Here is a 15206-nt window from a genome sequence, read left to right as displayed (position 1 = left end):
GAAATCATGAACATGGTCCTAAAATAACTCAATATATAACATAATGGCAAATACTGTACAAAGAAAAACAATAAGATATTTCAAAATAGCCTATTGATAGGGTAAGCATATCAACTTACTGTATCAGCTTGTAGTACTGTATAGTGTAACACTGAGCAAAAAAAGGCTTAAATTATTATGATGAATGAGAAGAAGTGTTTTCAGTTTATCGTCTTACATTGAGCACATTCAACTGGTTCATATGTCTAGTCATATGATGGTTTGTGTGTGTCTTTTGAGAACAAAAGACAATTTTGATGAGAAATTACGTTGTTTTAAAGGTAAAGATTCATTTTGCAGGAGAATTGAGAGGTGTTGCCCATTGTGCGTGTGTTTTTGGATTTGTGTGTATTCTGATGCTTTCAGAAAATGTGTGAGAAAAACTGTAAGATTCAAGAATAAGAGTATTTTCCCCAAGATGTACCCCAGGGACCAAACGAAGATTTTCTACACATTATCAAACACGAAATTATGCATTCAATAGATATCAAACTGAACAGTTTTGCTGAATAAAAATGGAAACTTGGAAAAAATTGCAAAACGCACAATTTGTCCTAGGAGAGGCACCGTACAGCGTCATCAGTTTGGACGTCGTGCAGTAACTTGCATGTGGCGGCAGTGGTGAACTTGTAAATAGAGCTGCTGGCTAACATGGATTTCTAAGATTTCCATAGAATTGTCTTCATTTGTACATTTTGCTAATATTCATAAAATAATCGAATTACATTATGGCCGGGAGTCGTCTTGAAAAATTCGGCACTGTCTTCACACGGTACGTTCGGCTATTAGGCTACTGGTTGGCCCTTCTCAAGGTTATCATAGTCATTGGGTTGTTTGTTTTGTAACTAACAGTTTATTTGGCTTACAGCTTTCTTGAAGCAGATTCAATGAATGTCTTTGTTTGTATGTAGGGTTGTTTCGTAAGCTATTGGTTCAAACCTTAGATTAACAAAATACTCTGTAATGTTAAGAGCGACTATTTGAAAGTCTAGGAATGGCAAAGGTTAGCAACACATGATGTTCAAAACCATGAATGTGTCGTGTCTTCACAGACCGTTCAACAGAGTTTGTCCGGATAAATCTCTCACCTTTGAGTGCCTTTGCAGGCTAAGCCATCTACTTCTATCTGCACCGTGTTTCTCTTAGAAGACAATAGATGACAGATTTAGGATAATTTTTATGTGAAACACCCATGCCCATCTGCCAGAATGTTTGTCCATTTACAGATTTGCACTGATGTTCCTTCATTGTTGTTTCCAATGTGATGTGCACATATCAGGCCTACTTAGGATTCAATGGCACCAGAAATCTTCATGGAATTTTGGGAGTGCATATTTGATTTGATTTGTAGGTCTCCATGTCGGTTGAATAGACTGCATGCTAATTATAGGATCCCTGTTTAAAGGATTAGGACAAGGATCACTAAAAAATGGTTGTAGGGTACTCAAATGGTCAAATGACAACAGAAGCATAGACGCTAGCTGCACATTTGATACTAAAGAAGGGTTTGAAATTGCATGCTGCCTAAAGCTTTGGGTGCAGAATGTGAGGTATTAATTATTTAAAAAAAATAATAAAAAAAACCCTGAACCCTCTGATGAACATTCTTATTTTACCATTATTCTTCATACCTTAAAACAATAGCCTATTGGATGATGAGTTTACACCAGTGATTAACTGACTCCTCTAAAAAGCCTTGCTTTTGTCTTTCTTCAGAGTGAGAGATTTAATGCGTGCAGGTGTGGTCAAAGAGAAAGACAAACCGATTTGGTACGATGTGTACGCTGCATTCCCACCAAAGAGAACCCCTCTTCACGTGAAACCATTGACAAGGAAGGTTAAAGAAATTGAGGATAAAGTGCCAGAAATATTCTATAGAGAAGATGTAATCCGAGCGTAAGTTTGAAACTTTTATTCGCAGTGTCATTTTGTAGCCTAATTAGAATGTCTTCATGTACAATATGCTTAATTAACAATTATCTGTCTTTGATTTGCATGTCATTTGATGTCGTTATTAATGTCAATGTAGTCATCCATATTATGCTACTTGCAGGGAATTTTATGACACATATATGACTGGTGCAAAATCGATCGATCTGTCCAAGTCCAACTTTGTGTCAACCTGTCAAAGGTATGTTATTGTGTATCGTTGAATCACATTTTGTCCTTGTGTGAATGAAACATGTCATCATATTTTCTACACTGATTTGTAGGGATGTATCAATGCACCATGAATCGGCTAAAAAGTGATTCAAGCATGTGAAAATTACCTGGAAAAAGTTGTTTGGAATCAGCTTAATACCTTCCTCAACGAAAACAGTATTCTTCAAAAATTCCTATCAGGTTTTAGATCAAATCACAGCACAGAAACGGCCTTAGTAAAAATAGTTAATGATCTCAGACTTGCTAGTCTACTGACTTAAACTGACTGAGTGCAGCATTGGACACCATTGATCATAACATAAATTCACTGCCTTGTGAAGTGGGTTGGTGTCTGATATTCTAAACTGGCTTCAACATTACTGGCAGAAAATGTAATGTTAGTCTAGAAGATCATGTGTCTGTAAAACATGATCTGCCTTTCAATGTGGCCCAAGGTCTTGGTCCTCTGCTCTTCTCCCTGTACATGCTAACGTAAGAAAACACAAGTCTGCATAATGTAAACTTCCACAGCTATGCAGATGCCCAATTATATATTTCTGTGAAACAAATGAACCGAGATGACCTTTGCTCCCATATCACATACTTAGCCTCCATTAATCAGTGGATGAGCAACCATTTTTTTTAAAGCTAAACGATGACAAAATAGAGGTACTTTTGGTTGGACCAAAATCAAAGCGAGACACCATTCTTAGTAATCTTTGAAACCTGTCGCACCAGGTCAAATCAAAAGTAGCAAGTCTAGGTGTCATACAGAGTTATCGCCGACGGCAACAATTTTCAATAAAAAGTCTATGTAGCTCAGCGTTCACGGGGCTGAGCGCCCTTGGCGAAAAAAAGCTCAGCTCAGAGCGCTCAAAGGTGAAATCTGTTCAACTTTTAGAACAGCGTTGGGCTCGTTAATGTCACTTCTCTTTATAAACTGTCTCTGGTTTTGGTAACACAGCAACAATAAACACTTGACCGAAGCGCCGAGAAAAGGAGTTTGAGGGCGCTCTCAGCGTAAAAAACGCGATTGGTGCACACAGTTCTTCAAGCTTCAAGCCCAATATCAGTAAAGTTACCCAGACCGCTTATTTCCACCTGAGAAACATTGCCAAAGTGCGGCTTTTTTTAACTCCACAAGATGCAGAGAAATGAATCCGTGCCTTTATCACTAGTAGGTTAGACTACTGCAATGCACCTTTTACTGGTCTCTCTAAAGCATATAAAGAAATCGGAACTCGTACAGAACTCTGCTGCTAGACTTTTTATTAAGACCAAGAAGAGAGAGTTCATCACCCCTGTGTTAGCTGAACTGCTCTGGCTCCCTGTTTCCTATAGAATTGATTTGAAGGTTCTGTTAAAGGTACTCTATAAGCGATGTTACACACTTTCTAAGCTTAAGCATCTCTTTGTGTGATTGACTGGTGGTGCCACGTGCCTGGTATTGTTAAATCAGTGCTGCGCAGATCCGAGTATAAGACATGTTTGTATGGAAAGATTCAGCCAGATCTGTGCAGCACTGCAAGATTTGGCGTGCCCGCTGATTTGATGATACTGGACCAGGAAGCCATGGAATTGTCATTCTACAAATACAGCTCTTGCTATAACCTCTCTGGGCACTTTAAAACTTTACAATACTTTGGTTTGTCTGTAGAAAGCCTCACCACACTACCACATAGTTATAATTTTGAGCATTTGTAAGCCCATTCAGTGATCATGCATATAAACAGTCTTGCTGAAAACACCACCAATTAACATGATTTTGCTCTCAATCAAAAAAAATGAAGTTGTTAGCTACCGTGAATAGGCACTTGGTTGTTTTTTATTCCAGAGTTACACTTTAAACATACGTGGGGAAGCTGAACAGTCAGTACCAGACTATGATGAGCTAGGCAATTAGGCTACTTTCCAGAGATGTATAGTAACGAAGTAGAACTACTTAAGTACTCTACTTAAGTACTGAAATGCAGTATCTGTACTTTACTGGAGTATTATTTTTTTCTGCTACTTCTACTTTTACTTCACTACATATTTTCGATGAGTATGGTACTTTTACTCCGATACATTTTCTATGTGCTCCATCGTTACTCGTTACTGGTGTGTCGGTCACGAACAAATCCGTTCCGGATTGCTCACGAAGTCCTAGTCACACTGATGCGTGTCCCTTGTTGACAGCACGATCTTAGCTTTCCAATGGTATTAAATAGTTGCTGTAATTAAGGGTTCGCGAAAAATAAAGGTGAAGTTAGGCTACATGAGAAGCATTAATTTGTACAATAACTCATTCTCGAGTAGCCTAATCCCGTTTTTAAATTGCAACATTTCTTCTTGGTCTCTGACTTCAGTCTGTGTAGCACCCCACAATAAGCCTACTACTTGAATATTGTGTTCTTCCACTTGTTTGGTTTTAGAACATATATTTAAACTACATAAATTACTTAGAAAACATAAGCATTGCTTCCACATATTTCTATGCATTATGCCTATTCTAGACTAGCCGGATAACCTACCATGACTGAGGCCTAATTACTCTCACGTTCTTTTAAAGTGACAGGCACTCAATTAGACAGTTGACATTAGAGATAAATGTAAGTCAATATAGACCTCTGAAGTTCGCCTACAAAAAGGATCCAAAGCTGCCATCTTTGCCCATATAAGGAGATCCGGGAGTTAATTGAAGCTAACTGCCTATGGCAAGTTGCATTGTAAGTTAGCTCAGGGGTAGCAAAGATGAAAGTGTGCCATCTTCACCTATCGAAGATCACAGTATCCACTAGACAGCAGTGGACAAAACTGTGTAGTGAAAAACGTCTGCATTTCCAATTTCTTCGTCCCCATGAGAGTTGAACAGGTGCGAAAATTCAAAATCCCCATGTTATTTTCCCATAGAAAAAATCTCAAGATACCGGATCTCCTTATATGGGCAAAGATGGTGGCTTTTTTGTAGGCGAACTTCAGAGGTCTATGACAATCGTGTAAAATGTGAGTCAAAATAAAAAATCTATATCAAATACTCAACATACTATGTATTCTAACTTATTGTGCAGATCATAAATAGGCCTAATGTAAACTTCATATGAATTTCAAAATGTTTGAAATACAAACATATGATATGAAGCCACCTTTTCACTGAGTGTGGGGAAGTATGCCTTGTAATGTCTGGTCTCCACTGGTGTGGTGGGGCTCTCATATCAAATCAGTATCAAAATTCTGTTAAAACAATTGTGACACTAGTCTTAGCCTATCATGTATTTTTCATGCTATGGCTACTGACTGATGCATTAGATAGATAGATAGATAGATAGATAGATGGCTACAGACGATCAATGATTCTGTATACCTATTATTGTATTAAAAGTGAGTTGTATCGGTCATAACACCCCTACAAATGACATTGGGAAACCCGTACAGTTATATTTATTCACCTTGTTTAACTACTACCACATGTTTATAGCCTAGTCTAGGACCTAGGCTATGGCCCCCGTGTGTCTGCCAAGGGGCCTGCACTAAAAGATTTTGCTGATACCTTTTGCACCCATCTCGTTCGCAAATCAGCTAATTACATAGGCTAATACTTCTACTTTTACTTTCAGTACTTGAGTAGTATTTTAAAAAATAAACTACTTGCAATACTTAAGTAAAAAACATGTCTAATACTTTAGTACTTCCACTTAAGTACAGTTTTTAAAGAGCACTTCTACTTCTACTCAAGTCACTTTTTTGATAGAGCACTTGTACTTCTACTCAAGTCTGGATCTCTAGTACTTTATACATCACTGCTACTTTCTGTATAATATGTCCAGGCTTCAACCATTGCTGCTGGCAGCTGAAGCAGCAAGAGACAAAGAAAGGTAGAAAGAGCTGTTGGAGCCTAATGTAGCGTAATGGTAACTGCACCTAGCCTGTAATATAGCATAATATGTGCGGTCAATATAGAATCAGAAATACAGTATTTTTTTTTTCTTTTTATATAAGTAGTTATTAAAAAAAGGGTTTTGCAGGAAGAGAAAAAATCAACACAGACGAACAATAATACTACAACAAAATAGACAGTAATACTACAATTTGAAACACAAAAAAGGATTACTACAACCCTGACTGGAGTTGATTATGACTGTACTAAAACATACAGAATTTATCAATATATTGGCTTTGTGTTGGCAGGTTTGTGGACAAGTACAATGAATTGCAAAGCTCTGGAAACTTTGAAGAAGACTGCCTGTTTGAGGAGACCAGTAAGGCACTTCTCGCAGAGGGCATCATACTCAGGAGAAAGGGTGCTCCTACAGTGAGTTCTTCTGTTGTCTGTTAATTATAGTTCTGTGATGAGCAAAAATGGCCCACAGTCATCACCACATATTGGCAAACACACATACACATTTGACTAGTAGTCATTAACATGTTGTTTTTGTCATTAAGTGTGATGTAAGTCAAATCGTTGTGAAATCGTAATCGTAATTCCTCAGTAGGTTGTTTTTTTTTTAAACCTTGCTGTTTAATTTGTTGAGCTACTTACATTTCTTGTGGGAAGATGTACCAACTATTTCAGGTTTTAACTTTTTTTCACTAAATTATCTTATCATTTTTATTTTTATGCATAACTGTTTTTTTCTGGTTAATATAAAGAGATATATTGTAGCGGAAAAGTACATTAAATAAATATGATCTTGACCTGAGTATACAACACCTCTTTTCCTGCAGGTGGCAGCAGAACACAGAAACCCTTTACTGGACATGAAACTGGCCGACATGCTGGCCGAAGAGCAGCTAACCAACACAGCAGCAGACAAGATGACATCAACACTGACGGACCAGACACAGACAGAAACACAGACAGACACACCGACCACCGATCCCAAACCCTCCTAAATACACACCTGCAATTGGACCTCAGCCCTTTGCTGCACTCAAGACCACGGAGTGTGAGGATTATCACCATACTGCCCATTCATTGGGCTTTGTCTGTAGTTTAAGACATGACCTTGGCCACATTTTTGAAGTTACGCATGAATGAAGGACTATGGATAGTCTGTCTATTTATGGGATAGATTCTGTCTAGAAGTGTGTGTGTGTGTGTGTGTGTGTGTGTGTGTGTGTGTGTGTGTGTGTGTGTGTGTGTGTGTGTGTGTGTGTGTGTGTGTGTGTGTGTGTGTGTGTGTGTGTGTGTGTGTGTGTGTGTGTGTGTGTGTGTGTGTGTGTGTGTGTGTGTGTGTGTGTGTGTGTGTGTGTGTGTGTGTGTGTGTGTGTGTGTGTGTGTGTGCGTGCGCTCGTGCGCGTGAGTATTTCAAGTGCATGTGTGTAACAATTTGACCACATATTATGTGAGTAAAATGGGGTAAAACCACCTAATAAAACTTTATTTACAAGGTCAGAAGTCTGCTTCAACAATCAGGCTCCAAATAAAACAATTTTACATCAGTCCTGCCCCAAGTCCCTTGTGCCTCCTGGAAAAGGCTTTGCTTGCATTTTGTTGTGAAGGTGGCATTATAAAGAGCAGCTTGATTTCAAAGTCAAAACATATGGTCTCCAACACGTCATGGTTCAGAGGGTGCTTTCGTAGCTACACAATCGATGCATGTCAGCACAGTAGAGCACATCTTCTGTCAAGTCATCCATTCAGAGTAGGGTAGCGATTTACGCGACATAGGCAATCTTATCAAAAATAGCAGCTTTCATTTTAAATTAAATTGAAATGAATCTGGTATAATAATGTAATGTATTTAATGATAAAATAGTGAATTTTAACGAAAGGAACATTTTAGATGAGATTACTGATATAATTTGGGAGACTATTTGAGCCCTCTGCTTATAATAATTAAAACTCAGCAACCAGTTATTCAATAATGTTTTACATTTATCATGCATGCCAGGTATGGACTGTAATGTTATATGATATTTGGAAGTGAGTGGTATTGTGGAGTAATTGGATCATCTTTATGTCTTCAGCAACAGTAGTCCACATATTAACAGTACAGACTCAGGTGAGCTCACCTTTTCCATCTCCCCATTGGTGTGCGGTTGGCATGGCCGTTGTGATGATGCTTAACAGGAGTGGTAATAGAGGGACTCGGTGGTGGAGCTGGCGCTGCCCAAATGCCTACCATCGCTGCCTCACACATCATTGCCATTCACCTTCTTGGCAGCAGTGCTGCAATTTCTCCCTATTTCTTTTCAAAGTGTCTTCTCAGGCAGGTAATTAACTCTTCCCCTCTCCAGCCAGACTTCTGCCAAGGATATCTGGATTATAGATGATTCCAATTAAGTATGGACAGTAATTGCATTGATCCAAATGCCATTCTTTCCAGCACTCAAATGAGCAAGAACAATTTTTGAGTGCTTGCAGCATGGTAAATATCAACTCCAAAGGTGTCTTCAAGCAACAATTCCGAGCCACGAAGAGGATTTGAATTTTCTTATTGAATGATGGAGGAGAAATTACCTCTGGTATTTTCAGATCTGATAGCTTTAAGGTCAGCATAAAGAGCTCACTTAAATCTTGTCAGCAAATAATTATATACCTCGATCCAAAGGTGTTAAAACCTTACTAGAGTGTAATATATCTTTGGAGTAAAACACAGATATTGCAGTCATCATTATAAAGTCTGTAAAGTCTTACACGTTGTTTTCTGCTAACATTTCTGTTATGAAAATGTTGATCTTTTTTGAAATCATAAATATATGACAAGTTATTCTTTTGTCCTGCCTGGAAACATGGACTCCAGGATTCTCATTGTGCCTACCTCTGTTGTCGCCACATAATGAAAAAAATTAAATTAGGCTTCAAGTCATCTCTCTCTCTCTCCCTCTCTAATTCAGTTCAATTCAATTCCACTCAAAGCCCTATCAACACAACCATAGTATAATGCCGTACTCTCTGCCTCTATCTCTTTCTCTTTTTCTCTCCAAATCCATCCATCAAGTGAGGCTAGTGTTCTGAATGAACGTATAGAACTGACAGTTTCCAGCATTACATGGTCAGTATTTGTTCTTCATAGCTGGCTATTGTGCCATAAAGATATCTCATCTCTGTACTGCACAGTAGCTGTGCACATTTTAATTGTCTCGCCTCATCGTACACAATAAGACACAGCTTGTCAGTCATGGTGATGGAGCTGTTTCGAAAATGAAAAAGCCACTGGCATTGTGTGTGTGTGTGTGTGTGTGACATACATTTGTGTCTATCAAGGAAGTCATCTTTTCATGCTGCAATTTTCTCCTGTATAGCATTTTTGAGCCTCATTAAAAGTCATGGAAATATTCAAATCAGCTTAGTGTTGAAAGGAGCCCAATATGGTATGATATAATATTAATTATATAGATGTGGCCCTATTGATATGATTTAAAAAAAAAAAAAAAGAATTTGTCACATCTGAATCTAAATGTATGTGTTCAGTCAGTGTATTTTTGATATATGTGCTTAGCCTACAGCAGCATCCATGGTCCCTTCAACACTATGGAGTTTCGTTTGTGCCAAAATGTTCAAACAATACTTTTTCTAATTCAAACAAAAATCAATTAATCAAAATATCAAATACAAAATCTAAACAAAAAAAAATAAAGTCGAAAAAAAAAATCTAAACTCGCAAACAAATTATTTGTGTAGTTGCAAAAAAAACTGTTTGAATAACTTGTCTTTTGGTTTACAATAACAACAATCATTTGCAGCGACATCATTCGTTTGTTTGCTCCTGGCTTTTTCAGTTTCGATTCTGGCTCTCGCGTTTGCGCTGCCTGTTTCTTTGCTTGCGATTCTGGCACAAACTTCACATGTGGGTGGGTGTCTGTGGGGTGCATTCCTATTGGCTGATGCGTTTTGACTGACAGCTTAACTATGGATTCAAGCGCAAGAGCTACCCACCTCCCCCCTCCCCAGTAGGTAGTGGTGCAACGCTCTTTTTGGCCACTATGTACAGGTATATGCGATGTGGCGCTATTGAGCACAGTATGTCAACCGCCATATGAAGAAGAAGAAGATATTGACCACAGTAAGTTCCGTGGAGCTAGCTACACCAAAGCCATCGATGGGCTACACGCGTTATGGACTCAAAACAATGGGGTTTCCTCACTACTCATTAACCCAAGGTAAGAAGTGTAATCTAATTTGTTATGGGTCTAATTTTCACGTTTATGTGGGATGTTATGGCGTAGTTGTTACAATACTGACGCTGGTTTTAAGGTATCAGATGGCTATCTTAGCATCGTAGGTTTGTCCACATACAAACGAGGCTTTTGATGAAATGTCGCACTACAGTAGCCTAAATTATGAATTCATACCATGTATTTATTTGTTCAGAAGTATATTGTTAATGTCCTCGCGTTATATAAGCGTATGTGTCCGATTATGTCATGAAATATCGCTATGTTGTCAACGGTAGTCTAGCATAGTATGAGCGCCATGGTGCGATCTATCTGTGGTCAGTTCATCAATGGCCCTAGCGATCTCTGGAGGTCCACTCTTTGTGAACGTTTGGAGACCACAGACATAGTATAACCTTAGTTAGAGTATTGGTTCATTTGCCTGAGAAAGACCCAAGGGTCGAAACGTGTTTTGTAAACATGGGAGCTCAAGCAGTGTTGCCAACGTTACCTTCTTCTGTTACATCTCCCCAGGAAATGTTATTAAGCACTGTGACCAGCTCTGTCTTTTGATTAGTACATGTAATTTGTCTTTTGCTTGTGCTTGTGTGTTTGTGCAGAACAACTCATCGTGATGGAGCACCTGTACTCCATGATACAGCAGGATCTGAGGGGATTCCTCAGACAGGACGCAGATGTGGATTGACAACATCCTGCAGTTTAACTTTATTAGAATAAGTGTTGTTTTGAATAAAGGACAATAAAATTGAATTATTTTACATACTACTTACTGTATGTTAACCTGACTCACCACTTGAATTTCGTTCCACCTAGCTCCTCACATTCATCTGGAACTACTCCATTGAAATGTATTTCAGAAGGCAGGGCCTTGTCAAAACTCCTTTCATATGATTGGATAAACTAATTTATTGACATGCTACTACAACAGGGGTGGGCAAACTAAGGCCCAGGTAAGGGGCCACATGCGGCCCTCTGCTCTGTTTCATGTGGCCCGCCATGAAGTCAAACACATAAAATTAAATGTGGCCTGTTGTTACATAAACCTGATATACATCCATCACACAGCATGGTTTCATAACTGATGTGCTATGTTTGTCAATACCATCATCAAACTGTACTTTTGGGAACTCTGACTGAATAAATACATTTTTTTGGAAGGTAACATCACTTTTTCATTGCTTAATTAATCATAGCATATAAGCTTACCATTCTTAACATCCAACTACTTGGTAACTTTCTAATGTAGCTTGGCATTTTCTGCCTCTCGGATGCGCGCGCAGCCAGTATAGTTGGCAAATGAGAAACCTATGTATATCAACAATAACAGCAATATCAATATCAACAGTCACAACAGTGTCCACGTCCACTGGGTGTGCAAGGGACCAGGCAGAGTCAGCTAGTCATGTGCGGAGCACAGCTGCGTTTTTTGGTTTGTAAAGGACACAGCAGGAGAAGGGTGAGCTGGGTTTGTGGCGGCTGGAAGTCTGCAGGTGTGCAACGGACCGGGCAGAGCCAGCCGGGTGTGTGAGGGAGAGAGCAGCGTCTGTTGGGAGTGTGAAAGCCACAGATTTCAGAGCCACCCTGAGGGGCTGGGCAAAGCCTGCTGTGTTTGTTAGAGACACAACAGGGTCTGTTGGGTGTGTGAGGGATGGGGTACAGCGCATTGTGTATGTGAGGGACACAGCTAGATCCATCGGGTGTGTGAGGGATGGGGTACAGCGCATTGTGTATGTGAGGGACACAGCTAGATCCATCGGGTGTGTGAGGGATGGGGTACAGCGCATTGTGTATGTGAGGGACACAGCTAGATCCATCGGGTGTGTGAGGGATGGGGTACAGCGCATTGTGTATGTGAGGGACACAGCTAGATCCATCGGGTGTGTGAGGGATGGGGTACAGCGCATTGTGTATGTGAGGGACACAGCTAGGTCCATCGGCTGTGTGAGGGATGGGGTACAGCGCATTGTGTATGTGAGGGACACAGCTAGGTCCATCGGGTGTGCGAGGGGTGGGGCAGGGCAGAGCCTGCAGGTACTGTGGAGCAGAGTCTCTCAGGTATGTGAGGCACACAATAGGATCCACCAGGTGTGTGAAAGACGCAGCGGACTCTGTCTGGTGTGTGGTGCTGTGCTGCAGATGGAGAAGAGGCCGTCAGCTGTGCTGTGTTGTGCTGCAGATGAAACAGGGACCGATGGTTGTGATGGCAATGAAGCAGAGGTTGACCAAAGACTGTGTGGTATGTATGGGACAGAGAAGAGGTCGGTTGAACAGTTCAAACTGCAGGATGTTGTCAATCCACATCTGCGTCCTGTCTGAGGAATCCCCTCAGATCCTGCTGTATCAGGGAGTACAGGTGCTCCATCACGATGAGTTGTTCTGCACAAACACACAAGCACAAGCAAAAGACAAATTACATGTACTAATCAAAAGACAGAGCTGGTCACAGTGCTTAATAACATTTCCTGGGGAGATGTAACAGAAGAAGGTAACGTTGGCAACACTGCTTGAGCTCCCATGTTTACAAAACACGTTTCGACCCTCGGGTCTTTCTCAGGCAAATGAACCAATACTCTAACTAAGGTTATATTATGTCTGTGGTCTCCAAACGTTCACAAAGAGTGGACCTCCAGAGATCGCCAGGGCCATTGATGAACTGACCACAGATAGATCGCACCATCGCGCTCATACTATGCTAGACTACCGTTGACAACATAGCGATATTTCATGACATAATCGGACACATACGCTTATATAACGCGAGGACATTAACAATATACTTCTGAACAAATAAATACATGGTATGAATTCATAATTTAGGCTACTGTAGTGCGACATTTCATCAAAAGCCTCGTTTGTATGTGGACAAACCTACGATGCTAAGATAGCCATCTGATACCTTAAACCAGCGTCAGTATTGTAACAACTACGCCATAACATCCCACATAAACGTGAAAATTAGACCCATAACAAATTAGATTACACTTCTTACCTTGGGTTAATGAGTAGTGAGGAAACCCCATTGTTTTGAGTCCATAACGCGTGTAGCCCATCGATGGCTTTGGTGTAGCTAGCTCCACGGAACTTACTGTGGTCAATATCTTCTTCTTCTTCATATGGCGGTTGACATACTGTGCTCAATAGCGCCACATCGCATATACCTGTACATAGTGGCCAAAAAGAGCGTTGCACCACTACCTACTGGGGAGGGGGGGAGGTGGGTAGCTCTTGCGCTTGAATCCATAGTAAAGCTGTCAGTCAAAACGCATCAGCCAATAGGAATGCACCCCACAGACACCCACCCACATGTGAAGTTTGTGCCAGAATCGCAAGCAAAGAAACAGGCAGCGCAAACGCGAGAGCCAGAATCGAAACTGAAAAAGCCAGGAGCAAACAAACGAATGATGTCGCTGCAAATGATTGTTGTTATTGTAAACCAAAAGACAAGTTATTCAAACAGTTTTTTTTGCAACTACACAAATAATTTGTTTGCGAGTTTAGATTTTTTTTTTCGACTTTATTTTTTTTTGTTTAGATTTTGTATTTGATATTTTGATTAATTGATTTTTGTTTGAATTAGAAAAAGTATTGTTTGAACATTTTGGCACAAACGAAACTCCATACAACACCTACATCAAGCTGTGTTAAATGAGATAATGATTCGCTTGAAATAGTTTTTGTCAACCAAATCCCTGTTTGACAATGCAGCATTCGCGAACTACAAACCGCATCCCCACTAGATGGCACTGTAGTGCTATAATTGTTATAACTCAAGCCATGATGACCTTCGGCCATGGAATAGTGTGTTAGTCAAGGTAATTGTGCCTGCACAGGTGTATATTTCATTCTTTGACCTGTTCAGGACAGTTTATGTTCATGAAAAATAAACCCTTGTTAACTGTTGTTTGCAGCATCTATGTATGTTTACAGCTGAGATGGCACATGCAGTGTGCTGCTCACATAGACCAAATATACGTAGCTTTAGTCATCTGGCAGTCACACAACATCCTACAGAATACCAAAAGAGTTCAGTACTTCGGTGCTGTGATTTTTTAAAAGCATTTTAGTACTTTAGCACATGAAGAAAATATAACTTCGATATAACTTTATGTAATTTCTGTTCTCATAATGACAATATGCCAAATTATCTAACTATGTTGTTATTCCCAGTGCTTTATGTTTTTTTTCTGGATGTGGAGAAAAATATGCAGGGCAGAAATATATGATGTGTGTGTGTGTGTGTGTGTATGAGAGAGAGAGAGAGAGAGAGAGAGAGAGAGAGAGAGAGAGAAGGTACCCTTGTTGGCTTTGGCCTCTGTAGCAGAGGAGGCCCAGGTGCGACAGGAATTAGGGAATAAGAGGCATGAAAGTAGTAAAAGCCAGGCGACCATGACGGTCGCCCTCAGAGTAAAGGGTGCGATATGAATATATTTGTGTGTGTGTGTGTGTGTGTGTAGGTGTGTGTGTGTGTGTGTGTGTGTGTGTGTGTGTGTGTGTGTGTGTGGGTGTGTGTGGGTGTGTGTGGGTGGAGGGTGGGGTGCAGACTGCTTCTCTCTCCCCCCCCCCCCCACACACACACACACACACACACAGCCTCCCATCAGCAATAAATAACAGGGGGAAACGAATACATAACCGAGTGCCCCATGACAACTGAAGGAGAACAATTGCCACGCTGTGCTCCAGATGATTGGCAGGGTTCGCTCCCCCCATCCTCTCTTCTGAAGCCATGGCAAATGCCAGCGGATACATTATGCATATGCTGCTTTCTGGGCCCGAGTGGCACAGCAGAGGAGAAAAGAAGGAGAGGAGAGGAGAGGAGGAGAGGAGAGGAGGACAGAAAAGTTTTACTCTGATCTGACCACTTCACTTTTGGTTTGTTTGTGCCTCCAGACACTATTCTGCATGACTTCACTGATTTTATTTTA

The 15206-nt window shown here is 40.3% G+C and overlaps 1 protein-coding gene across 1 annotated transcript; it reads left to right on the top strand.

Moving 5' to 3' along the window:
• The first annotated feature begins 627 nt into the window (after positions 1–627).
• mrps23 (mitochondrial ribosomal protein S23) lies at positions 628–7602 on the top strand. Its single transcript, XM_062552450.1, has 5 exons — positions 628–811; positions 1756–1935; positions 2093–2170; positions 6349–6472; positions 6886–7602. Exons 1-5 carry the CDS (start codon positions 768–770, stop codon positions 7051–7053), a joined length of 594 nt encoding a protein of 197 aa, XP_062408434.1. The 5' UTR covers positions 628–767; the 3' UTR covers positions 7054–7602.
• Positions 7603–15206: the final 7604 nt, after the last annotated feature.

The sequence above is a fragment of the Sardina pilchardus genome, chromosome 13 (genome assembly GCF_963854185.1).
Source record: "Sardina pilchardus chromosome 13, fSarPil1.1, whole genome shotgun sequence".
NCBI classification, from domain to species: domain Eukaryota; kingdom Metazoa; phylum Chordata; class Actinopteri; order Clupeiformes; family Clupeidae; genus Sardina; species Sardina pilchardus.
Note: the sequence above shows the minus strand (reverse complement) of the source record. Positions and strands in the feature narration are given on the sequence as shown.

What these genes read in the sequence shown, in the direction of transcription:
- mrps23 (XM_062552450.1), top strand. Translation starts at nt 768, where the DNA reads ATGGCCGGGAGTCGTCTTGAAAAATTCGGCACTGTCTTCACACG. An exon ending in TTCGGCACTGTCTTCACACG is followed by an intron (nt 812 to 1,755) that starts GTACGTTCGGCT and finishes GTCTTTCTTCAG; the next exon opens with AGTGAGAGATTTAATGCGTG. An exon ending in GGAGAAAGGGTGCTCCTACA is followed by an intron (nt 6,473 to 6,885) that starts GTGAGTTCTTCT and finishes CTTTTCCTGCAG; the next exon opens with GTGGCAGCAGAACACAGAAA.